This window comes from Sinocyclocheilus grahami, unplaced genomic scaffold (assembly GCF_001515645.1).
Source record: "Sinocyclocheilus grahami isolate Dianchi unplaced genomic scaffold, SAMN03320097.WGS_v1.1 scaffold1570.1, whole genome shotgun sequence".
NCBI classification, from domain to species: Eukaryota; Metazoa; Chordata; class Actinopteri; order Cypriniformes; family Cyprinidae; genus Sinocyclocheilus; species Sinocyclocheilus grahami.
In genome coordinates, this window is record NW_015506749.1 from 111,350 (window position 1) to 123,438 (window position 12,089).

The 12,089-nt window shown below is 35.6% G+C and overlaps 1 protein-coding gene across 1 annotated transcript; it reads right to left on the minus strand.

Annotated features, from left to right (window-relative positions):
• Positions 1–9,911: 9,911 nt before the first annotated feature.
• On the minus strand, positions 9,912–11,705 carry LOC107571247 (tripartite motif-containing protein 35-like). The gene is made up of 5 exons (XM_016257564.1): positions 11,301–11,705; positions 10,939–11,034; positions 10,634–10,864; positions 10,158–10,180; positions 9,912–10,059 (listed from the first exon to the last, which is right to left on the minus strand). Exons 1-5 carry the CDS (start codon positions 11,703–11,705, stop codon positions 9,912–9,914), a joined length of 903 nt encoding a protein of 300 aa, XP_016113050.1.
• Positions 11,706–12,089: the final 384 nt, after the last annotated feature.

Here is a 12,089-nt window from a genome sequence, read left to right on the forward strand (position 1 = left end):
GAATCAATTATTCCATTTGAAAATATGACATTACGTAGATTGTTCAGACATTGACATTACTTATTATTGGCTTATATATAATTTAATATACTTGCAGGGCATTTCACCCAGGTTGTGTGGAAGTCATCCACAGAGCTCGGAGTAGGTCTGGCTACTGATGGAAACACAGTTTTTGTCGTCGGTAAATACAAACCTGCTGGAAATATGAACAGTGCTGGTTACTTTGAGAAAAATGTTCTACCTAAAACTGAATAATGATTGTTTTCATTCCTTATATTGTTATTTATTAATATATAATTTATTCCAATTGCCCTAACCCCAGCAAAACATTTATGGACGACTGTGTGGGCCAGATGGGCTGAATTTTAGCACTAGTCCAGCCCTGATGATTCTCCTCTTCTACGGCCAGAAAGATGACCTTCTAATAATAAAACGGTTTAAACTAAACTCCTTAAGAGAGCTGTATATGCTCAAAAGTTGTTGCTGCTTCTGGAAAAATGTTTGCTTTGACTTCATACATCTGGTGTTAATGTATTTATTATTTTAATGTGTTGTAGCCTGGAATATTTAGTGTGCATATACATTGTATATATGGGTGTTGGAGATTTGATATATATATATATATATATATATTCTTGTAGAAAACGTTGTGGCACCAAGATAGGTTACTACGAAGGGGGCCCTTGGGTTTGCTATAGCCCCAGGGCCCTATGTGTTTTTAATCCGGGCCTGAATGTATTGCATTATGTGTTTTGAAACTACAGAGCTTTGATCATAAAACTATGCATTAAATATAATCTTAAGACATTATTGGGAGATAGCCCTATAGAGTGACGACTGATAGTCTGTTTACAGTATAGCCAATGCATTTTCTTAGCAGATGCATTTTGCTGATGCTGTTACCAATTATATTTTTGACTTACATTACAAGCTATCAGAATTTTCTCTTACTTCGCAGCTACATAAAGTTGCGTGTTTTTGCTCTGTTTTGGCCTCTGAATAAAAGCACTGCTTCTAGTTATTTTATCAAGTTGTCAGTTGTGATCGCTAGAGGGAGCCAGAGACCGATATTGTGTGCCATGCCGCCAAACAGTACAAGAAGATAAACATACCATTTCCCAGGAATTTTACTGCGAAGTCGCCCTGTTCGTTCGTCGATTTGAGGGTTGATAACAGTATGGGATTTTGCATAACTGACGAAAACTTGAACACCGCCAGACCTAGCGGTGTGCGTGTTGCTTTGGAAACTTGTTTTCCCAAGAGCTTTTGGAAAATCATAGTTTTCAGTCACGTGACCGGCTCGAAGACCTGGAGGGCAAAACATCCATAGAACTGCAGGAAAAGCCTGCCAATTTTCCATCTGTTTCACAGCCGCAAATATTTAGATCACCTCTCAAAAGAAAAAAAAAAAAAAAAAAAGGTATGTGAACAAAATGCAAGTTTTGGCCATTTGCAATCCATAAACACCCGCGGCAATATTTCAATCATTAAACAGTGCGACAAAACGTTTTAAAAACACTTAAAGTGCCTTAATATATTTAAAACCATAATATTCTCTATATTAATGATCAGTGTTGGGGGTAACGCATTACAAGTAACGCGAGTTACGTAATCAGATTACTTTTTTCAAGTAACTAGTAAAGTAACGCACTACTTTATAATTTACAAGAGAATATCTGAGTTACTTTTTCAAGTAACGCAAGTTACTTTTGTTTCCAATTTATTGATTGACAGTTCTCCTGTCCCCATGTTGAGAGAAATCAGATGATGTTACTGTAGTTCAAAATAAATATGAATATGCATTAATTCATCTCACTCATAAAAAACAGATTCCGTATTCCTCAAAATTAATAAAAGTAATGCAACTCAGAATATGACGCAAATCTGCAATAATTAAATGTTAAACAACACAAATATCCTTTATGTATTTAATCCCATTCTATTAACCAATGTCTTTGCGTCTGACCTTCGATGATCCAGTACTAATCAACCGTACTAAGAAGCAAAAATGACTCTAGACGAACATTTGTGTGTTTTTTTTTATTGCTGAAGTGTTGAAATGTCTTCTTCTGCATTCTACTGTACGGATGTACATTTACTTTCCCTTCAGCCTGAGGCTTATTCATTTCACTTTTGGTGTGAAAAGGCTTTTATATATTTGCCAAAAATATAACGTTTGTATTTTAAAAACAAACAAGCAAGCCCTGTCCAGATTTAAAAAGTAACGCAAAAGTAACGTAACGCATTACTTTCCATAAAAAGTAACTAAGTAACGTAATTAGTTACTTTTTTATGGAGTAACGCAATATTGTAATGCATTACTTTTAAAAGTAACTTTCCCCAGCACTGTTAATGATGCACAGTTTACATAGGCAAGCAGATGAGAACACCGGAATATTAACGCAATCCGCTTAATGGTTGTGTTTTCCTTCTAATGGTTTTCTATGGGAAAACATTTAACATGAAACTTTGCACATTGTGTTTATATTCTGGCTTCATCTGCTTGCCAGTACAAAATATACATCATCAATAAGGTGTTTACTGAATTTCGCCTTTTAATATCTGCGTTTTACTACATTACTAAATGCAAATTGCGTAAAAATAACTGGCGGTCATATGATGCTGCTAAAAAGAACATTATTTTGTGTATTTGGTATAATGAAATGCGTTTATGCATTGTTTCTCCTCTATGCCCCGCCTTTCTGAAACACGTCGATTTTTACAAAGCTCATTGCTCTGAAAAAGCGAGGTGTGTTCTGATTGGCCAGCTATCCAGTGCGTTGTGATTGGCCGAATTCCTCAAGCGTGTGACGGAAATGTTACGTCCCTTACCATATTGCGACGCCTGCGGCAACGACATGTGACGACCCCAGGCTGGACTCCGCTTCATCCACGGTGAAAGCCGATCCGGAGATCGACAGCGCGAAGTTTAAGTATTTCCTCAGTGACCAGCACGGATCAGCTCCAGGCATGACGAAGCGATATCGTCCTCTTTTAGAAGGCCAAACAAAGTAGTTTCGCTTTCACAACATGGCAGCGGCGGCAACAATACTACAGCAAGAATTAAATAAAAAAAAATAAATAAAATGACACCTTTCTTTGCATGAACATTTGGGCGGTGTTATGCAAATCTTCCCAGATATTAACGTAGATATGTGGGGGCGTGTTAGAATGAGCCGTTTTAGGTGGGCGTGGTTGACTCCTAACTTTTATAAAGAATATCTCTTTGGATTTGAGACTTTAGTCTTTGCAACTCTACAGATCTTTTTGCACCAAGAGCTTGTAACACTCCAAAGAGAAAGGAAAATTTGAAAATCGCATCATATGACCCCTTTAATAAAAATTTCTAAAAGATCATTAAAAAAAAATTGTGAAACCAATCAAAATGAAGCAAGTTTATAATTAAAACAAGAACAAATATCTGCCAAATGGGCTCAGAAAAATGTATCACTTAATTTTGTAACATTTTGTAAATATATCAACTTAATGCTTAGACATTTATACTGGGAAACAAGGCAAAACACTAAAGGAAGATATTTTTTTGCAGTGTATTTAATATTTAATGCCATGAAAAAAAGCCAAAATCCCTCACACTAGATACCAGACTGGGATACCGAAAGACTGACCTTGAAGATCTGGGTGCAACAGACAGGACATGACAAGACTCTGGACGATCAGCTGTGACGCGAGTTGCCTCATGAAGATCAGCTGTGACTTGACTTGGTTCATGAAGACCAGCTGTAACTTGACTTGGTTCATGATGATCAGCTTTGACTTGACTTGGTTCATGATGATCAGCAGTGACTTGACTTGGTTCATGATGATCAGCAGTGTTCATTTACTCCATCACAAAAAAAAAAAGTCTATTACCACACAGTCTGGCAAATCAGAATGACACGCAATGTCCAGATACTCTTGAATGTAGCCTTCAAGCGGGCATGTACCCTGCTTTAAGGCTAATAATAGTTTGGCAGTGTCTATACCTGGCCAATGTCCACGGGAAAAGCTGCTGGATCCTTGTGTGGCTGAGTACTCTGTTATGAGATGAGAGAAATGCGGATCCATATGCAAGCTTTTATTAAGAGACGTGGTTTTAACAGGCATGGGTCAGACAATGGCAAACAGGTATATCGAAGGCAAGGTAAGAGATAAATCCAGGTAGAAGGCAAAGGTCCAGGCAGGGGCAAACAAGAGTCAGAAACAGCAAGCAAAGGGTTAATCCAAGATACGTGGCGTGAATCAGAGACCAGGAAAACAGACAAGGCAAGACTAAGACTAGACTAAGAAAACTTAAACAGGTTCGGTAAGGTAGCTATCCGCTAAACAGGGATAAATGCAAAACAATACATGAGACTAAAACAGAAAACACAGAATGGCTCGGTAAAGGTCCAGGCAGGGGCAAACAGAGTCAGAAACAGCAAGCAAAGGGTTAATCCAAGATACGTGGCGTGAATCAGAGACCAGGAAAACAGACAAGGCAAGACTAAGACTAGACTAAGAAAACTTAAACAGGTTCGGTAAGGTAGCTATCCGCTAAACAGGGATAAATGCAAAACAATACATGAGACTAAAACAGAAAACACAGAATGGCTCGGTAAGGCAGCTAACACTTGGGGAGTGAAAAATGCAGAACAATACTCAGCAACTAGAGCAGGATCAGGGTAGATGTTATATAGTGCGTGTAATAGCATTCAGGTGAGTGTGTAATTGGTTTCAGGTGTGAGTGTAATCAGTGCAATGGAACATGGGAAATGTAGTCCAGGGTGATGTGTAACAGTCTGTGTGGTGCGAGAGTCAATATCATGGAAGGGCGACCTCTGGTGGCAAGTGGATGGAAATTCATGGATCGGATTCGTGACAGCACCACAGTAAAAAATGATTTTTGGATTAATTAACGAGAAATACATCTTTGGTATATTTGTATTAAATTCCATTTTATTTAGAAGATTTATTTTCAAGTTATAGGAATAGATATATATACCGTATTGACCCGAATATAAGAATGTTTTTTTCTTGGCAATACATCTGAAAAAACGCGGTCGTCTTATATTCAGGGTCTAGACTTTGACATGTCAATAATACACCCACAACAATAGGTGGTGCCAAATATGCATAAAACGAGTGTGCATTGAAATATGTAATGCGTGTTGTAAAGATCACGAGTAAAAACAAAAGAAACAGAAAACCTTACAGCTGCATGAGTCGTGACTGTCACGTTAGCCTGATGGGACCAAACTCCCTTTGTGATTTTAAAACGTAAGACAGTACCCAGATTTGAAGACTACAGTAAGATTTAACTTCTACTGTTAATAAGACTTTGGTAGGCTACTATTAGATGGATAGCCTAAATGTCCTTATTCAGATGGGCTACCCGTTTTTTTTTTTATTATTATTAATGGTATATCAAAAAGTGTATATTTTTGAAATGTGATTGTTGGTACATTTTACCATACTTTCAAAACAAAAATTAAAATAGGAAAATGCAATATGAAAATTGAAGACAAAATGTATTTTACTGAGAAATGTTACGCCCTGTCTAGGGGTAGAGCGCAACATGAAGAAAAAAAAAAAAAGACCAAGCGTGAACAATCAAGTTCTTTTGAATATTTATTTGGGAGTTCACTTTCAGGAGCTGACGGTGCCAAAATAATAAACAAAACGTTCTTAATATTAAACCCTCTAAATTACCAATCTGAAGTAAAGAAACTAAAATAAAATACAATTCTCTAACCTAATAACTATGTACAATATTCACAATAAATATTTACAAAGAAACATCAAGTTCAGAGGGAAAATCCAGAATCAAAATCGTACAACAGGCAAGGGTCGGGTAAACCAGATTACCGTTACACAAACAATGAATATCCAGACAATCTCTCTCAGCATACAAATGGGGTAAGACAGCACAAGCACTGCCCCAACAAACAGCATGGTTCACAAAATGGCCACCGCCACCACACCCCCCCTTGAAGGAACTGCTGTCATCTCTTTTAAGGGAGAGAAGACCAATCAGAGGACGACATCAATGAGTCTGCAGGAACCAATCAGCAGCAACCTGGGCAGACACACAAACCAGCAGAACAAAACACAACAAAACTATAGGGTCGTAACAGAAAAAACAAGATTTATTTTTTAAAAAGCCTTTTTCCAAAAGGTACATCTGGAAAAAGGGGGTCGTCTTATAATCAGGGTCGTATAATAATCGGGCCAATACGGTATATTACATATATATATATATACAGTATATATATATAAAACTAGTGATCATCTGGGAATGTTATAGGATTGATAAAAGTGATTTTTAAATTATTGTTTTTCTATAGTGTTAGTTGAAATTCCAGCAATACCTGTTCTGTAGGTCCTGTTTTGCATGATGCTCAAACATTTACAGCTATTTTTCAAATGCCTCACATGACAGTACTCAGTCATTAGTAGCTTGTTTTGAATATCGCTGTTGCTGGCAGCAGTGTTACAAATGTGTGCAGTAGTTCAGAGGAATGCCTCTCTGACATTTACACAACATTTTTGTCCGTCTCATAGGAGGAAATCAATTAGAGACCATCACAGATGCTGAGATAACATGTCAGGAGTCATGCTCTAATTACTGTCATTGTTGAGTGCAGTGCACCATAATGTAGAAGCTGAATGCCAAAGAATGTGGTTTCTAGAGAAGAGCCAATGAATAATCAGTGACCTGAACTATGCAGATTTGAATATGTATAGCTGAAACCATGAGGAAGACTTCACAGTTTAATCATTGCTTAAGAACAGTTAAGCACACACAAATAAAAAAAGCTCCAGTGTATTTTAGATAAAAAGAAGAATCCAGTGCATGCAAATCTGGCACTGAAAAGGTGCTCGCCATTAAAAGTGATGACTGTCTCATCTCCTAGAGCAGCTGATGGGGCGATTGTAACACATTTGTGCATTTTCCTTCATAATTCACAGCCTAGGTCTACCCATCATCTTTTGCTATTAGAATAATTCATATTTGTCAATAGTATTGCTATTAACCCTTTAAAACATACTCTGTTTCTAAAGCATCTAAATGATCAACATGATAAAAACTTTGCTGAAAGACCTCAGCACACAATCTACATTCCTTCTGTCATCTGATTTGTAGTTTATACAATTTTTAGTAAAAGGCCTATTAGTGTCATTCTAAAATGTCTATTTTCAGGTTAATAACACACAAACGAGGACAGAGGAGCCTCTTAAAGAAGAAGTTACAGGTCTGTGAGAGCCAGAAATCTTGCTTGTTTGTAGGTGACCAAATACTTATTTTACCGAGGACTTTACCAATTAATTCTTTAAAAATCCTACAATGTGATTTTCTGGATTTTTTTTCCTCATTTTGTCTCTCATAGTTGAGGTATACCTATGATGAAAATTACAGGCCTCTCTCATCTTTTTAAGTGGGAGAACTTGCACAATTGGTGGCTGACTAAATACTTTTTTGCCCCACTGTAGCTTTGATAATAAACTAAGCATTTCATTCGCATCTTACTGAGACATACAGTATTATTGGAGATGAGTGTGATGACTGATATTTATATCATTTTATGTCAGTAGTCTGTTATACTGTTATTAGATTTTGTTGATTTACATTTCAGGCTATCAAAACGTCATCTTTTTTGTTTTGTCCATATAAATATCAGCTTCTGCACCAAATTTCTCAGTTTGAGCCTCTGAATAAAACTGAGGTGTTTTTCCTTTAGTATGATCTCCATATTCTCCTATATCATATATGAGGCATTAAAGCCTGATGTATAAAATATGATACTCAACAAACCACATATGCAAACCTATTTTTTTAAATATATATATATTAAAAAAAAGTACTACTATTTCATATGGCAAACTTTAAGCTATTAACACACTTCGAATAATTGATCATTTAAATTGAAATCCCAAACAATATTATTGCTTAAAACTTGCTTAACTGCTAAACACTTATTAATATCGCTAAACAGCTTTTCTTTTCTATTTTCTTTGTATTATTTATTTCTAATATGTCTTTAAAGTAAAGTACTAATTTTGATCTACATTACTATTGGAAATGCATTCAATTCTTTTGCAATGAACATATATCAATCAGCTGATGAGTCACAAAACTAAAGACATTGAGTCCCATTAATCAGATACTTAACAGTATATTTTTATACTTATATAATACTATATGTTTTAATCATCCAATTTTCCAGTTTATCATACTTTGTGTGTGTGTGTGTGTGTGTATGTGTTTCATAACATTGTTACAGTTTCCCTGATCTCACAGACAATAAATCTTGTATTAGCTGGCAAGCATTTCAAAATAGATTAGACAATAGATCAATTTATTTTTCAAGGCTTCATAACCACAGCAGAAAGCACTAAAAAAAACATTAATTCTGTATTAATAAATACAGAAGAAAACAGAAGAAAAAACCAAGAGAGTGTACTCTTTGACACAGAGCTATGCAATGTGTTGAGTGTTTTTGGTGGGAAGGGTCTTCATAATTACAGGCATAGATCATATGTTACAATTCACAGCAGGATTGTTTGTCACGCTACCAAAAAAACAAACAAACAAAAAAAAACAAGCATAAATATCTGAAATAATAATATCTAAATGCCAAAAAATAACAAGACAACATCAAACTGCACTGGACAACTAAAGGGAAAATCCTACATCACATAATTAACATAATCTCCTGAGTGCTATCTTATGATTGTGTGTGTGTGTACTGTTTACTTCTTGTCGGTGAAAGTAAAAAAAAGAAATTATCACAGCAGATTTCACAGTAATGTATTTTGAATATATATGGAAGAGGATGCCATGGCATTTGCTTTTCACATAAATTAAATAGGTTTACAATATATTTTAGATTACACTTTACACAAATTATGGTTCCAAAATGGGGGTTTTCATACTGATGCAATAGAAGAATCATTGTTTGTTTCATAAGAACCATTCAGTGAACAGTTCTTAAAAGTATAGAAGCTTGTTTCCACCACAGGAAAAAATAAAAATAAAAAAGGTAACTGCCATGGAAAAAAAGGTAATTGTGACTTTGTCTCACAATTCTGACTTTTTTTATCAGAATTGGAAGACGTAAATTCAGATCTGCAAGATATAAAATCAGAATTTTGAGATACCATAAATATAAAAATTACTCTGGCTCTGAGAGGGGGGTACATCACAATTAGACTACCATATTATTCTGTGACAAAAAATTGAATTGTAAAGGCTCATTCACACCATTCCACATTTGGTGAGTCCACACCACAACTATAACGACAAAGAGATATATAGACAAAGAGAAACGATATTGTTGGAATCACTTTAAAAACGACTTTTATTTTCCTGCTGATGAATGATAAAAAAAATTTGACAGCCAATCAGAATTCATCCTGCTGTAACGACCTCGAGAATTTAAAGTGTGTGCTTGGAATGAACAGACGATATCGTTCGCTGGTGTGGACGCTAATATCGTTATCTTTATGGTTATAATTCTTGATGTGAATGGGGCTTAAGATGTAAAATGTCAGAATTGCGAGATAAAATAGTCATATTACCTTTTTAATTATCTCAGAATTCCGAGTTTAAATCTTACAATTTGGACTTTTTTATATATATAACTGTGAGATACAAAGTATAATTGTGAGATATAAACTTGCAATTGTGAGAGAAAAATATTATGAGATACAAACTTAGATTTCAGAGAAACTGAGGTATAAACCTAAAATTGTGAGAAAAAAGCCTTAATTACCTATTTTATTTATTTATTTTTATTCCATGGTGGAAATTGGTTTTCATAAAATAATATTTTTTTCTTAGTGTGAATGCCGTTTTAAAAATCTAAAGAACCTTTTTCCACAATGAAAAACCTTTTGTTGAATGGAAAGATTCCATGGATGTTAAAGGTTCTTCATGGAACCATTGATTCATGAGACTCACTGTATTGAGCAGCAGACTTCATTTTCTGCCATACGCTGAACTTCAGATTTCCCAGGTGCTTTGCCACATTGATCAGCACTTCTGGGAGCTTCTCTGGACAGGGACTGGTGCACTGAGAGCTGGAAGAACATCCTCAGTCAGTGCTCAACGTGATTTTGGGTCCCAATCAAAACAGACAGGGTTTAAAAAAAAAAAAGAGAGAGAAAATCACACTTACCTTTCAGGTGGGCCTTTGTACTTCTTCAGATGGATGTACATGAAAATGACCAAGAGACATTGTAATTAAAAACAAATCTCAATCAAATAATCATAAAAGTTTATAATTATAAATTGATAAATGCTAACAAATCAGCATTAAAATTAGCATTAGAGTGATTTCTGAAGGATCATGTGACACTGACGACTGGAGTAATGATGCTGAAAATTCAGCTTTGATCACAAGAATAAAGTACATGTAATTAAATTCAAATGTAATAACATATTTAAATAGAAAACATTTATTTTAAATTGTAATAATATTTCATTATAATACTGTCTTTATTGTGCTTTTGTTCAAATAACTAAATGATTAATATTTGAATTTTAATCAAATAAATACGTCTAATAAATAAATGTTCAAATATATTACATTTATATAATAAAAATAAAAAATTTGGATCCTTGTTAGAAAGAATAATAAATAATTGGTCGTACCAGCAGGAATGAGATGTTGTTGGTCTCTATCTCTTCCTCTGTGATCCTAATTCTTTCTACCAGAGATGAGAGTTCACTGTTAATTCTTATCATCTGCTCCTCTAACAGCTTCCTCTTCTGCTCCTCTTCCTCCTTCAGAGCGGTTTTCCTGGCCGTCTCTTCATCACGCAAAAACTGACGAAGCTGCTCAAACTCCTTCTTAATATGTGCCTCTGTTTGCTCAGCTTGATTCTGTAACATATTACAAAGATAAAAGTTACATAATTGTTACTCATTTCTGTAGAACATGCAGCTGCAGATTTTACCTTGATGTGTTTCACTCGTTGATTACAGATGAATTTTTCTAATTTTAAGAGTTTGTGCTTCTCTTGCAAACGCTTCAGGCTTGTTTTGAGCACCTCCTGAAAAGAAACATGGAAATACAATTTATTTACAATATTCAGGGCTTACTCAAAATTCAAACTTTTTTTAAAGAATTTGCACTGTTCTTAAAAAGCTTAATGACAAAAAATTTAGTACAAAATCAGTTTTTTTATCAATATGTGAAATTTCTAACTTCTTATGAGTGTCTGTAAGTTAAAGTGAAATGATATGCTCTTAACATATCTTAAAACTAAAAAGTAAATGTAAAGTAATATTTTTCTAAAAAAGCAGTTGGATAATGTACCTTGAGAGCCACTGCAGCTTCATCCACAGGTCTGAATGTGTGTTTAACATGCATGTCGTCAGTCACACACACGCTGCACACGAGATGCTGGTCCTCCACACAGAAGAGCTGAAGTTTCTCTCCATGGACACTGCAGAATAACTCGGGCTCCGCTGACGCAGTCTTGCTTCTCTCCTGCAGGAAGATCTCACACAGGTTCTTCAAAGCGCGGTTGCATGGAGGACGGTCCATGCAGAAGTCTGTCCGGCATACAGGGCATATATGTGAGCCGCTGAGCTCCCAGTACTGATCCAGACAGGCCCAGCAAAAGCTATGAGAACACAGCAGGAGAACGGGATCTCTGAAGATGTCACAGCAAACAGGGCACAGAAGGTTCTGCTCAAAGTGAGACGGCCGAGTTGCCATTTCGTAGTGTTTTAGCTGGTGAGAACTTGCTTTTCTGTTCACTGGAGTGTGGAGGAGAGATTCAAATACAGCTGAGCTGTGATGTCACTTTGTAAAAAAACGAGTTATGCTGGTGCATAAGGTTTCCAAAGAATGGCTGAATGTGTCTGTGTGAGTGCATGTCTGCACTGTTTGTGTCTTTCCTTGAAAAGATCGACATTAAAGATTCCAAAGAATTTGTTTTCTGTTTTCCTTTTCGATCCCTTATTTGGGATTCACTGGAACAGCATGATCCACAAACGAATCAGAACCTTTTCCTGGTTACTTTTTTGGTTTAATTTTGAATTATAGAGTATATTGAGGTTAGAAATTACCAAATGATGGAAAGACTTTCTTAGTTCTTGG

Bases quoted from the DNA above. Each gene is read 5' to 3' on its own strand.
- LOC107571247 (XM_016257564.1), bottom strand. From the start codon at position 11,705: ATGGCAACTCGGCCGTCTCACTTTGAGCAGAACCTTCTGTGCCCTGTT. The intron at 10,865-10,938 runs GTAAAATCTGCA...AATATGTTACAG, and splicing joins AACGAGTGAAACACATCAAG to AATCAAGCTGAGCAAACAGA. The intron at 10,181-10,633 runs GTACGACCAATT...ATCCATCTGAAG, and splicing joins ACAACATCTCATTCCTGCTG to AAGTACAAAGGCCCACCTGA.